General features: G+C 44.3%; 1 protein-coding gene across 2 annotated transcripts; it reads right to left on the reverse strand.

The window, feature by feature from the left end:
- Positions 1–217: 217 nt before the first annotated feature.
- LOC139382502 (chaperone Ric-8B-like) lies at positions 218–16,283 on the reverse strand. 2 transcript variants are annotated; one of them, XM_071126602.1, is made up of 10 exons: positions 16,085–16,283; positions 15,137–15,184; positions 14,403–15,023; positions 12,445–12,539; positions 9,132–9,282; positions 8,801–8,896; positions 8,349–8,493; positions 8,060–8,204; positions 7,641–7,760; positions 218–2,926 (listed from the first exon to the last, which is right to left on the reverse strand). In XM_071126602.1, exons 1-10 carry the CDS (start codon positions 16,166–16,168, stop codon positions 2,818–2,820), a joined length of 1,614 nt encoding a protein of 537 aa, XP_070982703.1. In that variant the 5' UTR covers positions 16,169–16,283; the 3' UTR covers positions 218–2,817. The 2 variants fall into 2 exon arrangements, with proteins under 2 accessions (XP_070982703.1, XP_070982694.1); XM_071126593.1 differs by having other exon boundaries at positions 250–2,926; positions 8,801–8,899; positions 16,085–16,253.
- Between the last annotated feature and the right edge of the window lie 104 nt (positions 16,284–16,387).

A 16,387-nucleotide genomic window follows, 5' to 3' on the forward strand; every position in this document is an offset into this window, starting at 1 on the left:
TGAACTGAAAAAGATCAAATCCAGTTCAAATCAAAATGTGGATGAAATCAGAACATGTTAGCACCAGGTATAAAGGAAGCTAAGGGAATACTCTCCACACATGCCATGACTGCAGGATAAAATATAAGGGACAGAGACAGCGGTACTGTGCACTAACCAAAGAACCATACCCTCAACCATCCCATTTTCTTCAAATGGAGAGATGGTCAATGTTATAAACTCAACCTGTACAGCAGGCCTATGCATCTATTCGATATGCAGCAATATATAATATTCAAGGAAATGTAACTCAGTATCTATATACACCAGTAGATTATACATATATAAAATCAATGGCATCTTCAAAATAGTTAAAAATCTGTATGATTTTTCTAACATTATAACACCATGCAGAATTTGTCAAATGAAAAGTAATATTTAGAAAACAGTCATTTTAACACACATTTCTGAATGTCAAGAGTCCAATGGGTAAGGTAGAAACCATCCAAATACCAATCGGCCACCATAGGAAAGTGGAATATGTTGCAGTTTTTCCCTTTAGCTTTGACTATTCCTTGGGTCTTGAGCTTATAAAGTCAATTACACACTTGAAGAAATTGCAACAAAGTTCAGGTTTAAAATAAACTATACAGCTGTGATATATGTCCACTGATATAAAATAATAATAAATCATTCATTTGCCTGGACTGTTTCAGAAGCATACAAATCAGACTGGTGGCAAAATTACTGCCCGACTTCATGCATCTCATTATTTCTCTCCATTGACTTCAGACACTCCGATGAACAGTACCAGTTAAAAATTTGGACACACCTACTCATTCAAGGCTTTTTCTTCATTTTTATTATTTTCTACATTGTAGAATAATAGTGAAGAAATCAGAACTATGAAATAACACATGTGGAATCATGTAGTAACCAAAAAAAGTGTTGTACAAATCTAAATATATTTTAGATTCTTCAAAATGTAGCCACCATTTGCCTTGACAGCTTTGCACAATCTTGGCATTCTCTAAACCAGCTTTGTGAGGTAGTCACCAAGAATACATTTCAATTAACAGGTGTGCCTTGTTAGAAAGTTAATTTGTGGAATTTCTTTCCTTAATGTGTTTGAGCCAATCAATTGTCGTGACAGGGTACAGAAAATAGCCCTATTTGGTAAAAGACCAAGTCCATATTATGGCAAGAAAAACTCATAAGGAAAGAGAAAATGACAGTCCATCGTTACTTTACCACATCAATGTCAGTCAATGCAGAACATTTCAAGAACTTTGAAATTACTTCAAGTGCAGTCGCAAAAAACATCAAGCACTATGATGAAACTGGCTCTCATGAGGCACCACAGGAAAGGAAGACCCAGAGTTACCTCTGCTGCAGAGGATAAGTTCATTAGCCTCAGAAATTGCAGCCCAAATAAATGCTTCACAGGAGTTCAAGTAACAGACACGTCTCAACATCAACTGTTCAGAGGAGACTGTGTGAATCAGGCCTTCATGGTCAAATTGCTGCAAAGAAACCACTACTAAAGGACACCAATAAGAAGAAGTGACTTGCATGGGCCAAGAAACATGAGCAACGGAGATTAGACCGGTGGAAATCGGTCTTTTGAGTACAAATGTGATATTTTTGGTTCCTACCACCATGTCTTTATGCGATGCAGAGAAGGTGAATGGATTATCACTGCATGTGGTTCCCACCGTGAAGCATGGATGAGAGGGTGCGATAGTGTGGGGGGGTGGGGCTTTGCTGGTGACACCGTTGTGATTTATTTAGAATTCAAGGCACAGTTAACCAGCATGGCTACCACAACATTCTGCAGCAATTTGCCATCCCACCTGGTTTGCGCTTAGTGGGACTATCATTTGTTTTTCAATAGGACAATGACCCATTGACACACAGCCTGGAAGTGTAAGGGCTATTTGACCCAGAAGGAAAGTGATGGAGTGCAGCATCTGATGACCTGGCCTCCACAATCACCCGACCTCAACCCAATTGAGATGGTTTGGGATAAGTTGGACCGCAGAGTGAAGGAAAAGTAGCCAACAAGTGCTCAGCATATGTGGGAACTCCTTCAAGACTGTTGGAAAAGCATTCCAGGTGAAGCTGGTTGAGAGAATGCCAAGAGTGTGCAAAGCTGTCATCAAGGCAAAGGGTGGCTACTTTGAAGAATCTCAAATACATTTTGATTTGGTTAACAATTTTGGTTACTACCTGATTCCATGTGTTATTTCATAGTTTTGATGTCTTCTATTATTCTACAATGTAGAAAATAGTAAAAATAATGAAAACCTTTGACTGGTACTGTAAAACCAGTGGCTACTGCTCTGATCATCGTAGCACTAGATGTTACAACAACAACAACAAAAAGACTTCTCATCCTTATAAATATTGACACTAAACATATAAAGAACAAAATCGACATAATTATATCTAAGGAATGATTTCTTATCCAAGTCAAATTTGGTCAAACCCCACCCCGGCTACCATGCTTTCAGTGATTCACATCTATACAGATTACAGTACAATTTGATTAAGAGCTAATCTTCCATTCTATCAAATTTGAGAACACTGAGCAGAGAAATGGTACATCAAATAAAAATACATTTAAGTAGTAACAATGGTGTGGTCGGAACATGTGCTCGACCTTAATCCTGTCCTTTCCTGTGTCGTATCAAGTCAGGCATAAGTCAGCTTTAGAGAACAGAACAGCCTATGGGGAAAGGCCCCTTCAGTCTGACAGACATACAGGGGTGTGAGGAAATGGGAACTGTGTTAGACACAGCCTATTATAGGTATATGGGGTCTGGGGTGGTAGTGGCTCTAGTCTGAGTCTGAGCTGCAGCTGTCAGTTGTGGGCTGTCTCAGAGCCTCCTCTAGGGGCGCCAGTGAGCCATCCCACCTCACCCCCATGGGCCTAATCAGCTGCTGCCTGTGGAGCACAGAAACAAACATTACAAACACTATTCTCTAGGCACCAAACGGAAGAAAACAGTAGCAGGCCGGGACTACCTGAAGTTGAGGTTTCAAAATGAACATGACAGTGTTTTGATGGTGATTAGAAACATGTTAGGGTCCATTTGCAGGGTCATAAGAATATGATATTCACAACACAGTTTGGAAACCACTGCAGGAGAAAACAAATAGTCACCATGGAGCTGATAGTTACACTTCTAACCAACAGGGGAGTGCAGAGAAAACAGTCTCACAGACTAGTCACTCATGGCTGAGAAGAGGATGCCGTTTCTGCAGCTTAGCTACTGCATAACAAATACAGCAAAAATCTGCTGCTGTATGTAAAGGCCAGTCTTCTTAAAATGATGGCGGAAACAAAAGTTATGGAACCATACAAAGACACTTACAGGACATTGGGACATTCCACAAATATATACATGTTTAGTCATTCAGCAGATGCTTAGTCCCAGGTGTGGATTCAGGAATCATCCTCTTCCACATGACACAATGGAGTGTCCAACGCCCACTTGTTTAATTTGGTGGACCAATCTGTTGCCAAAATCCACCTGTGCTGCTTTGAACCTCAACACCCTTTGTGTTAAGTATTCTGCACTTTCTAAACAGGCCCATTGTTGAGTGGTGGTGGTACATCTTTCTTTTCTCTTACATCGGACACTCAAGGACCCTGGATGATGACCCTTCCCTCCTTAATTCACTCAAACACACACTCTCTCACACTTGTTGGTCATCTCCCCTTCCCCCCTCTTCAGCGGATCAGTTTAATTACAGGATCAGTGCTCAGTCTGATCTCCTCAAAGCCACACCAGGCCCTCTATCCTAATCCAATTATATCTGCACTGTGTGCCACCAGCTCCCTCTCAGATGTGATATCAGTCACAGAATTAGCCAATCAAAGCCTTAAAACCAAGGCCCCATTTGCACTATTCAAACACAAATGAACATATCATTCCTGGTTCCTCCCCCTGAGTAAAGCTCAGGAAGACTATGATAAAGAAGTCTTGGTAAAACAAGGAGGTGAGACAAGTAATATTTTGTTTGTGTGATATGAATACGGAACAAAGGAAATGTTATCTAATGTCTTTGTCTTTGAGGTTTAGCCTACTTCAGAAAAACAGACGCACTGAAAACAGTAACACAACCAAACAGTTCCCAAGAACACTTCAGCATCTCAGACGGTTTCAGACAGAATTCTATTGGCAAATGTACAATCAATAGAGAACAAACTGGACAAGCTCCGTTCGAGACTATCCTATCAACAGAACTTGAATAACTGTAATATCCTATGTTTTTATATGCATCATTCAGAATAAACGGCAGCTTCGGGTAAGGTTAAGGGTGGAGGTGTGTGGGTCTCTTTGTTAACAGCTGGTGTGCAATCTCTAATCTTAATGACGTCTCAAGGTTTTGCTTGCCTGAGTTAGAATACCTCAAGATAAACTGCAGACCATACTATTTACCAAGATTTTTTGTAGCTGTCTAGTTACCACCACAAACCGATGTTGACACTAAGATCGCACTCAACGAGCTGTATCGGGCCATATGGAAAGAAGAAAATGCACATCCAGGGGCAGCAGTGATTTTAACGCAGGGAAACTGATATCTGTCTTACCTAAGTTTTAATAGCATGTCACCTGTGCAACTAATGGCAAAAAAAAACAAACTAGATCACCTTTACTTTACACACATAAATGCATACAAAGCACTTCCTCGCCCTCCATTTGGCAAATCTGTCCATAACTCTATCCTCCAGATTCCTGCTTCAAGCTAAAACTCAAACAGGAAGTACCAGTGACACGCTCAATACGGAAGTGGTCCGATGAAAGGGATGCTAAGCTACAGGACTGTTTCACTAGCACAGACTAGAATATGTTCCAGGATTCATCCAATAACATTGAGGAGTTTACCACAGTCACCGGCTTCATTAATAAGTGCATCGACAATGTCCTCCCCACAGTGAGCGTACGTATGTACATTTCCCCACCAGAAGCCATGGATTACATGCGCTAAAGGGTAGAGCTGCCGCTTTCAAGGATTGGGACACTAATCCAGATGCTTATAATAAATCCCGCTACGACCTCAGACGAGCCACCAAACAGTCAAAACATCAATATAGGACTAAGATCGAATACTTCTACACCGGCTCAGACGTTCGTCGGATGTGACAGGGGTTGCAAACTATCATGGATTACAAATGGAAGCCTACCAGACAAGATACATTCCTTCTATGCTCGCTTCGAGGCAAGCAACAGAGAACCATGCCTGAGATCACCAGCTGTTCCTGGCGACTGATCTGGCACCGTAGTCGAGGCCACCGGGTTTACAGACAGATTACCAGGACATTTATTCAAATCTCTCCCTGACCCGTCTGTAATACCTGCATGTTTCAAGCAGACCACCATAGTCCCTGTAGCAATGAAATGCTTTGAAAGGCTGGTCATGGCTCACAACACCATCATCCAAGACCCACTCCTATTCACATACCACCCCGACAGATCCACTCCCAACTGGTTAAGAGGAACACCTACATGAGAATGCTAATCATTGACTATAGATCAGCATTCAACACCATAGTGCCCTCCATGCTCATTAGTAAGCTCAGGACCCTGGGACAGAACACCTCCCTCTGCAACTGGATGCTGGACTTTGACTGGCCGGCTCCAGGTGGTGAGGGTAGGCAACAACACATCCGCCACGCTGACCGTCAACACGGGGGCCCCTCAGGGGTAAAACTTAGTCCCCCCCCCCCATGTACTCCCAGTTCACCCACGAATGTGGCCTCGCACGACTCCAACACCATAATTAAGTTAGCTGATTATCACCGACAGTGATGAGACAGACTATAGGGAGGAGGTCAGAGACCTGGCAGTGTGGTGCCTGGACAACAACCTCTCCCTCAAGATGAGCAAGGCAAAGGAGATGATCATGTACTACAGGAAAAGGAGGGCCGAAAACACTGTAGTGGAGCGGGTCGAGAGTTTCAAGTTCCTTGGTGTCCACCTCACCAACAAACTATCCAAACACACCAAGAAAGTTGGGTACCCAGATCCTCAAAAAGTTCAACAGCTAGCTGATGATCACCGACAGTGATGAGACAGCCTATAGGGAGGTCAGTGACCTGGCAGGGTGGTGCCAGGACAACAATCTCTCCCTCAACGTCATCAAGACAAAAGGAGCTGATTGTGGACTACAAGAAACAGATGAACGAGCACGCCCCAATCCACAACGACATGGCTTTAGTGGTGTGGGTCGAGAGCATCAAGTTCCTCTGTGTCCACATCACTAAGGAATTATCATGGTCCATATAAACTAACAGTCGCGAAGAAGGCACGACAACGCCTCAAAGTTCTACAGCTGCACTATTGCGAGCATCTTGACTGGCTGCATCACCCCTTGGTATTGCAACTTCTTGGCATCCGACCGCAAGGCGCTATAGAGGGTAGTGTGTACAGTCCAGTAAATCACTGGGGCCAAGCTCCCTGCCATCCAGGACCCATGGTGCATCCTGTCCTGTTCCCCACTCTGCACTGAGGACACAGACCAGCAGATGTAACTATGAGGGAGGGTGCGTGTGTAGGGGGTCAGACTCCGAGCATGTGTTAATTGTAGGAGCGGTTAAGCAGCGACAGAAAGCACATTCTTACGGGGCCCTGAGCCATCTCCTGAGAGCCCATCGTGGGATGTTGGGTAGGTAGGGCAGTGGCTGGCGACTATGGGTGCATCCCAAATGGCACCCTAATCCCTATATAGTCTTAGCCCTGGTCAAAAGTAGTGCACTATATAGGGAATAGGGTGCCATTTGGGATGAAACCCTGTCATGAACCTCTCCCTCTTTGCGATGTCTCCTTGACACCGACCGAAACACAGCAGAAGAGAGATACAAGAGGAGGTTGGATCTGGCTTTAGAGGAAAGGAATCTGCCTCTTGTAGACAGGCACACGCGTCTCATTACGACTCAACCCCCAGTCTGTGGCTGAACAATGACAATGTCAGCTTTTCTTGTGCCTGTAAATGTATTCAGCCCTCCACCCCCATGACTCCCTCTATAATTGTACCTATGTCGCAGTCCCACTCCCCTGTCAGTTAGCAGACAATGTTTGGCTCCAGGGCTGAATGAGAAAGCTGAATAAAGGGAGGTAGACACGTATATGTTATTATAAACCCTGACAAAGCGCCACATAAAGGAGTAGAAAGGAGCCGATGGCTGCCGACCCCACTGTGTGGTCTAATTAGGACGCTAATTAATGGCGTGCTGGTAATGATGCTGTAGCGACATGCCGACGGCTTCCATCGACTCCAGCTGAATGCAGGGACGGAGGCGGCGTTAAGGCCGGGGTCTAATTGCGCACCAGGGCTAACGGCAGGAGATTCTTTCTCTAATGAACTGGTTGGCAGGGAGCGCACTCAGTGTCGCTCAACCTCTCATCCGCATCATTCTTTGACTAGCGCTAGGTTCTGTTCGCTAAGGAAAGGTCAGTGTGAATGAAGACCGCAGACTTTCAGGTTAAGGGGGATAAATAATAAGCCATAGGGGATCATTCAAACAGGATACACAGCTGTATAGTCCAGAGAGGTTAATCATCTGGCATAGAGTGTTACAATGAGTTACTATGGCAAACATAACGGTTGTTGTTGCATTCATACATGATGAGGTTGTATGGTGGTTGGCTTACCTTGACAACTTGTCGAACATGTTGACTAGTTCCTGGGCCTCGTACTCTTTCTGCTCCTCAGTCATCTCTTCTATGGGGTTAGGCATGGGTTCCTCCACGTGGCCCGTGATGGGGTTGATGCTGAGACAGAGAGACAACAGAACAGATAAGACAGAGGGAAGACTTCGGTGATTATGACCCAATGCTAGTCTGTCCTGAATGTTTTAGATTGAGTGCATCACAGAAGGGGTGTCATGTAAAAGTGATTGATGATACACCCCTTGGCACTATGGATTATGCTGTAGTTAAAAGTAAATCAATATACTGGTCACTTTAACGACACACCCTAAAGCCAACCCAACAATTCATTCCTACATTTAGCAATTCAAATCAATTCATGCGTGTCTATGGTCCTATATTTAAAGCTCCTGCCTACTCACAAAGGTTTAGCCGATTTGTACTCTTCAGTGTCAGAGTCTTCGTCATCTGAATACTTTGTCTCTCCTCGCCCCCCTGCCAGCAGGCCTCGAGCCACCAGGAGTCCTGCTGCATTACCATATCCTGTGTACTTCAACAGGTTGTCCACTGGAAGAATAGAGGGGGGCAGGGGATCAGTACAACACTACTGTATGTAGGATTTATACATCAGGGTTGCATTGACATTAACACATTTCAGTGTGAAACTCAACTTCGCCAACTCATACAGGGTGCTCCATCTCCCTCTCTCACCGTTCTCTTTGCAGAGGACAAATAGGAACTCTGCTGCGCTCTGCTTCACACCCATGTCCACGTGGGTCATGAGACGCACCAGTTTGTTCCTGATGGTGGACCCGATCTCCGGCCGGACCTTGACATCCTTCAGAGGGGGCAGCACCTGGAAACACACACAGCCAATGGCGGCTGAGCCACAATGAAAACTGACACGGTAGTACACTAGACTTCTGAACGGAGTGATCAGGCCAGCGCATGATGCGTCACAGCTGGATTTAGTTAGAAGACATGTTTTAACAATATTAATATGAGATGTCACCAAGATCTGTCATCAATATGCATTTCATATCCCACTCAAGAGGTTTTAAAGATCTTAATTTGGCATCACTTTGTGTGTCCGGATCAGGACAGATTACAAAATACACAGAAAGTGTGTTTGTCCGAGGCCACTCCCACTCCAGCTCCAGTACCTGTGTCTTGATGTATCTGCGGATCTCCCTGTGGTACCTGGAGCCCTCGGTCAGCAGGCTGAGAACTGGGGTCAGCCCCTCTTTGTAGTTGGCGCCCTGCTTGGAATGGGGCACACATGAGGCGTGTGACAACAAGCATTCCCACAGAGGCACTGTAGCAGTGGTGTGGTTCATAGAAATACTAATTATTCAGGAATTAAAGCAATTATATTTCTATGGTGTGTGGCCAGCTACTAATAGGATGGCCAAAATGTCCACATCTTTTAATTTGCTGACCGCAATGTAGTCGATCTCAAATAGGCAACAATGTCTCTGGTCCACCTGTTCTTACCTTGTCTATCCTCTTCTCCATGAAGTCCAGTAGCACCTGCACAACGTCCATGTTCTTCCCGCTGTACTCCTCCTGGCCCCCCTGGACGGGCACATCAATCAGCACATCCAGACAAGACACAGGCAGGTTACTAAGCAAATTGATTGCGTGGCTGGAGGAGAAGGAAGGAAGGAAAGTGGTTAATGTACTGGTTATTATGAATGGACATTAAGAAATGGTTACCTAATTCCTCAGTATAAACAGACTAGTACTAAAGGTCTACTCTGGAGTCTGGACAATGGGCTAAACCCCCGTGACCAGAGGGACACAACAACAGAATCCATAGGGCCACGGGGTGTATCATCAATCACTTCTACATGACACTCCTGCAGTGCCACTATCTAGCCAAACATTCTCGTATATCCTTCTAAAGAAAGCTTTGTCATTAATTCCCATCAACGAGATGTACAGATAAGACAATGCCATATACACTGAGTCTACAAAACATTAAAAACACCTGCTCTTTCCATGACATAGCTTTCACCTGGTCAGTTTATGAGCTCTTACTGATGTTACTTGATAAATCCACATCAATCAGTGTAGATTAAGAACAGGAGACAGGTTAAAGAAAGATTTTTAAGCCTTAAAACGATTGAGACATGGATTGTGTATGTGTGCCATTCAGAGGGAGAAGTGGCAAGACAAAATATTTAAGTGCCGAACGGGGTATGGTAGTATGTGCCAGGTGCACCGGTTTGTGTCAAGAACTGCAACGCTGCTGGGTTCACACACAACAGTTTCCTGTGTGTATCAATAATTGTCCACCACCCAAAGGACTGCCAGCCAACTTGACAAAACTGTGGGAAGAATTGGAGTCAACATGGGCCAGCATCCATGTGGAACGCTTTCGACACCTTGCAGAGTCCTAGCCCCGACGAATTGAGGCTGTTCTGAGGGCAAAAGGGGGGTGGGTGGGTTGCAACCCAACATTAGGCAGGTGTTCTTAATGTTTTGTACACTCAGCGTACATTTCCTCTAAAAACAGTCTTGGTTTAAAGTTTATACTTTCTCATGAACTGGATTCTGTCACTGTTGACGACAGAGAGTAATCATTGGATGGTAATTAATTAGCCTAATTCGCACGAACCATCTGATGAATGTGTATTTAATGTAATCAAATCAAATCTAGAGTCAGCTTTCTATTTCGCAACAAAGCCTCCTTCACTCACACCGCAAAACTTAGCCTGGTAAAACTGACTATCCTACCGATCCTCGACGATGTCATCTACAAAATAGCTTCCAATACTCTACTCAGCAAACTGGATGCAGTTGATCACAGTGCCATCCGTTTACTAAAGCACCTTATACCACCCACCACTGCGACCTGTATGCTCTAGTCGGCTGGCCCTCACTACATGTTCGTCGCCAGACCCACTGGCTCCAGGTCATCTACACGTCTATGCTAGGTAAAGCTCTGCCTTATCTCAGTTCACTGGTCACGATGGCAACACCCACCCGTAGCACGCGCTCCAGCAGGTGTATCTCACTGATCATCCCTAAAGCCAAAACCTCATTTAGCCGCCTTTCCTTCCAGTTCTCTGCTGCCTGTGACTGGAACGAATTGAAAAAATCCCTTTAGTTGGAGACTTCTCTCCCTCACCAACTTTAAACATCTGCTATCTGAGCAGCTAACCGATCGCTGCAGCTGTACATAGTCCATCGGTATATAGCCCACCCAATTTACCTACCTCATCCCCATACTGTTTTTATTTTATTTACTTTTCTGCTCTTTTGCACATCAGAATCTCTACCTGCACATGTTCATCTGATCATTTATCACTCCTGTGTTAATCTGCTAAATTTTAAATTATTCACTCCTATTACCTATTTATTGCCTACCTCCTCATGCCTTTTGCACACAATGTATGTTATTGACTTGTTTATTGTTTACTCCATGTGTAACTATGTGTTGTTGTCTGTTCACACTGCTATGCTTTATCTTGGCCAGGTTGCAGTTGCAAATGAGAACTTGTTCTCAACTAGCCTACCTGGTTAAATAAAGGTGAAATAAAATAAAAATAAAATAAAACCTCTTGGGTAGGGGGCAGTATTTTCATGTCCAGATGAAAAGGGTGCCCAAAGTAAACTGCCTGTTACTCAGGCCCAGAAGCTAGGATATGCATATAATTGGTAGATTTGGATAGAAAACACTAAAGTTTCTAAAACTGTTAAAATAATGTCTGTGGGTATAACAGAACTGATATGGCAGGCGAAACCGAGGACAAACCATCCCAAAAAAAAGAACATTTCAGCCTACCACTATTTTCAATGGCTGTCACTTATAATATAAGGCGAAGTCCTCTCAGATTGGAAGCCCTAGGAACTTCACCAGTTTCAGGCTGGTTTTTGGAAAAATTAGCCATAAATTGTAGTTAAATAAACTATACAAATTTAAGACGAAGAATCGTTGTCTTTACCGGATAAAAATACCAAAGAACGCGCTCTCATTCACGCACTAGGAAACACTACAGCCAAAATGGGTACCTAAGGTTTGATTATAAATGTTGTTTCGAAAAGTTTATTAGTAACGTTTGGGATTCATTTTGTATGCATTTTGATGGAGGGAAACTGGGTGGATTATTAACTGGATAAAAAGGACATTATCGAACAAAAGGACCATTTGAGTTGTAACTGGGACCTTTTGGAGTGCCAACAGAAGATCAAAAGGTAAGGCATTTTTTATATCGTTATTTCTGACTTTTGTGTCGCACCTGCCAAGTTGAAATATGTTTTTCATGGTTTTGTATGCGTTTTGTATCTGTCCTTAGATAATCGCATGGTTTGCTTTCGAGGTAAAGCCTTTTTGAAATTTGACACAGCTGCTGGGTTAACAAGAAGTTAAGCTTTATTTTGATGTATTACACTTGTGATATTATGAAATGTAGTTTGAATTTCGTGCTCTGCAATTTCACCGAATGTTGGCCAGGTGGGACGCTACCGTCCCACCTGCCCATAAGAAGTGAACCAGGTAAGACCCATTGGAGGTTAAAATCCTATTTTGTGAGGGCGACCTGGCAAGGCAAAACAGGGAAATAGCAGTGTATACATAAAATATTACAAGAAAAAAAAATACAAAATACACAAGACAAGTTAGAGACAAGTTAGATACATTTGAAGATTAGAAACAACTGCAGCTATCACAAAACAGTGTCGTCAATCAGAGTCTTAAAAACAGGCAAGGATACTAACTCCCCTAACTTTAATATATTTTGATACTTTAAGGATGCAGTTTAGCTCTGTTGTGTGGAGAGCAATGAGCAGAAGGGTTTCCAACCTGTGAACTTCCTCTGTTTTGTCCTCTGCCTGAGTCTTTAGCATCAATAGATGGCGCATGATGGCAGTGATGAGGCGGAGCTGGTGGTCACCATCCTATCAAATGAAGGATGTACAACAGCATGATTCTCAGAAGCATTTCACTGGTTAAAACAAAAGGAGGGGAGGGTCTAAGCAAGTAGGGGTAAGCAGGATCAAATTTGCTGTGGGAGAAGTGGGAAGGGGTCATCTCAAAAAGAAAAAAAGAGCAAAAGAGAGACTTACTATGGAGATTGAGGTCACACCTAAAACCTGACTCACAGATGAGCATCACAAATGAGCATGTGGGATTGACTTTAGAGGTGAACACAGGGCTATTCTGATTAACGCTGAAGTGGGAGGGACTCAACAAGATGTCAGCTACAATGGTGAGAGGCAAGCATGGAGAAAATGTATTTGGACAAATTGAAGCACAATATGAGCTAGCAGTTAAAGCAGACAGCTCTCCTAACCAGCCTGAATTAGAAAACTATTCTCATATAAATAACTATCAAAGACACGATTGGCATGTCATATCAGAGACATTCATTACCAGATCCAACAGATTCATATCTTGATTTAGCAGGGGGACGTGTCCCTCTGCTTCATTCTGTGATGCTATAGGTTGAGCGAATGCTGAAGGGGCTGAGTGACATAAGAATTTCACTAGCCCCCCCATGGCTAATCGAGAAAGTTGTGAAGGTGCCAAAGTGGCTTAAGAGAGGTCAGATAGCTGATAAACCTCATATTGCCGCATATGTTTTGTTAGGGCTTTCCATTAAGGGATAGAGAAGCTGTCCGTTTCCATGAGCTAGCATCAACAGTCACTCAACAAAGCCAAGTCTTGTTGATACACTATTGATACCTTGCATGCTTTGGTTGATACCTTCAACCAAAGCATGCAAAGTTTGGTGGCTTCAATGCTGAATTCTAAATATTCACAGGGGAGATGTAAAGGAGATGTGTCCATCCACAGCCAGGGCGATGCAATGCATTTATGTTCATGCAGTATCTCTAAACACATGCACTGTGCTCATGGCTGCAGTGTCTAGCCTTCTGTGAGCTCTGAAAACACACACACACACAGTTTATTAGGTACACCCATCTAGTACCGGCTCGGACCCCCCTTTGCCTACAGTCCAGCCTGAATTCTTTGGGCATGGATTGTACAAGGTGTCAGAAACATTTGTTGCTCAATTGGTATCAAGGGACCTAAAGTGTGCGTGGAAAACATTCCAACACCAGAACCCCACCGCCACCTCCACAGCCTGTAACAAATCCTGACTCTGCCATCAGCATGACGCAACAGGAACCGGTATTCGACAGACCATACAATGTTTTTCCACTTAATTGTCCAGTGTTGGTGATCGTGTGCCCACTGGAGCCACTTCTTCTTGTTTTTAGCTAATTGGGAGTAGAACCCGGTTTGGTCATCTGCTGCAATAGCCCATCTGTGACAAGAATCGACAAGTTGTGCCGTTCTGCACACCACTGTAGTGCACCGTTATTTGTCTGTTTGTGGTTTGTTAGCTTGCACGATTCTTCCCATTGTCCTTCGACCTCTCATCAACGAGCTGTTTTCACCCACAGGACTGCTGCTGACTGGATGTTTTTTGTTTGTTGCAGGATTCTCTGTAAACCCTAGACACTGTCATGCGTGAAAATCCCAGAGGGCGTCCGTTTCTGAGACACTGGATCCACCGCACCTGGACCGACGATCAGACCACACTCAAAGTCACTTACGTCACTTGTTTGGCCCATTCTAATGTTTAATCGAACAGTAACTGAATGCCTCGATGTCTGCCTGCTTTACATAGCAAGCCATGTGATCCATTTTCGTGAACCTAATAAACTGTCCGGTGAGTGTACATTACAAACACTGAGTACATATCCTCTTTAAAAACAATGTTTAACAGACTGAGTGTAACCGTGTAAACTCACCTCGTCGCTAGTGTCAGACAGTGTGAGGTTGAACAGGGATTTCAGGGCCTCCATGGCCCTCTCATTGTCTTCAGCAGGGATGGGCAGGGCCTGGGGGTCTAGAGGGGCCACCTCGTAGGGGCCCACCCAGCGTACATCCAGGGTACACTCCAGCACCTCTTTGAGGAGCCCCACGGCACACAGCTCCCTCCGGAGTGCCCCCCGGACGTCTGGTCGCAGCGCCGAGAGCAGGAAGAGCAGGCGCAGAGAGAACAGGCCCACCTCGTGGCGCCCAGTGCGGGCGGCGTGCAGGCGGGCACACAGACCCCGTGCAAGCTGCACGTCGGCACCCACCTGCTGCGCTGCTGTGCTGTTGAACACCACGTTACACAGGCACTTGAGGGCCTCCACCACTACCCTCTCTTTCTCCTCTATCTGGACCTCCCTCTGCAGGCTGTCACTCCCTTCCACTCCCCCCCGCAACCGGGCCAGCCCGGCCAGGACCAACATGCCCTCCCGGGTTCCCACAGGGCCCAGGACCCGCTTGTCTCGGGACAGAATGCGGAGGGTCTCCAGGCAGGTACTCTGACAGCGGGGCCCAACCTGCCTCCCCAGCACAGTCAGTAGGCCCTGACACAGCCTCTGCACAGGGAGAGAGAGAGACTGTTGGTTCACCATCAAACACACAAGGGAGCAGAAGCATCAGGCTATAAGTGAAAGTAAAGCATCAGACAACGCAAAGAGCGTTTACTTACACTTCGTAGATCCTCCCCTTTTGGGTCAAAGGTGAATGTGAGATTATTCTGAAAATACAAAACAATGCCCAATGAGACAAAAGTCAAATGCATATTCCTTTGCTAAATGTGTTTTATCACCTTCATCTATGCAACAGTGCATGAAGAAAGGATCATTTCTCAGTAATGTCATCTGGAATAAATTTGCTTCTAAAATACAGTAACAGATAAGCAGAAGAGGCTGCTGGTCGTTGATAACTAGAGATGTGCAAACTGATCAGAACTACGAGTGCATTACGTATAAGATCGTAATGCAAATTATATCCTATCAGACACTCTCGGTCAGAGGATGGTGGGAAGAGCTATAGGAGGATGGGCTGTTTGTAATGGCTGGAATATAATAAATTGGAACAGAGTCTAAAGTAGTTTCCATTTGTTTGATACTGGTCCATTTATTCCATTCCAGCCATTACAATGAGCCCATCCTCCTATAGCTCCTTCCATCAGCAACCTCTGTTCTGGGTATAAGTGACAGCCACCAACCGCGTTGGCTACCAAGCTCAAGTCACCGCAGGAAGAGCTGCAATAGCTGTTACTAAATGGGAGCTAGATACACAAAATATAATTAAACTGTAAAGTTAACTAGCTACCAAATAACGTTAAGCATGCTGTCATTGCATGCACACATGGTTAGAAAGAGATACCCTGCAATTTTTGGACAACATTACCCAACCAACTAGCAGCAACCAAGCCATGATGAAAATATGCTAATCACTTCCTGCAACACAACAATGGGCATTAAACTCGTTGATTCCATGCAGAGGGGAGTTCTAGCTAGACATGTCGTTTTAGTACTCATTTTCGCAGCTATGATTATGTAAATGTTTTTAGATGGCTAGCTAGCAAGCTAAATTAGCTAGCTAATGACTTTGTTTGGGTAGACGTCAAAGCAAGGAGAATCCCACCCACCTCTCCGTTGTACTGGTGCAAAAGCATTTCAATGTCCCCTTCATTGTCAGTTTGAAGCTGCAACAGGATAATGTTTAAATCCATTATTCAAATATTTCGCTGACAATTCAATAATTGTAATGTTAGTGTAAGTCTCTGAACAAATGACACCCTATTTCTCTCTATTCATCTGACACAGCTGGCTCCGGTTAGGCTAGCTCATAGAGATATATAGAGGACTCATGTTTATATCTGTGCCACAATAGCGTATGTGACAGCATGGGTAGGTCATTGACAAGTATGGTTAAATGCATACTTGGACTG

This window comes from Oncorhynchus clarkii, chromosome 2 (genome assembly GCF_045791955.1).
Source record: "Oncorhynchus clarkii lewisi isolate Uvic-CL-2024 chromosome 2, UVic_Ocla_1.0, whole genome shotgun sequence".
NCBI classification, from domain to species: domain Eukaryota; kingdom Metazoa; phylum Chordata; class Actinopteri; order Salmoniformes; family Salmonidae; genus Oncorhynchus; species Oncorhynchus clarkii.

Coding starts and splice junctions, on each gene's coding strand:
- LOC139382502 (XM_071126593.1), bottom strand. CDS start 16,168: ATGGATTTAAACATTATCCTGTTGCAGCTTCAAACTGACAATGAAGGG. Junction 15,024..15,136: donor AAGGGGAGGATCTACGAAGT/GTAAGTAAACGC, acceptor CTCCCTGTGCAG/AGGCTGTGTCAGGGCCTACT. Junction 9,283..12,444: donor AAAACAGAGGAAGTTCACAG/GTTGGAAACCCT, acceptor CTTCTCCTCCAG/CCACGCAATCAATTTGCTTA.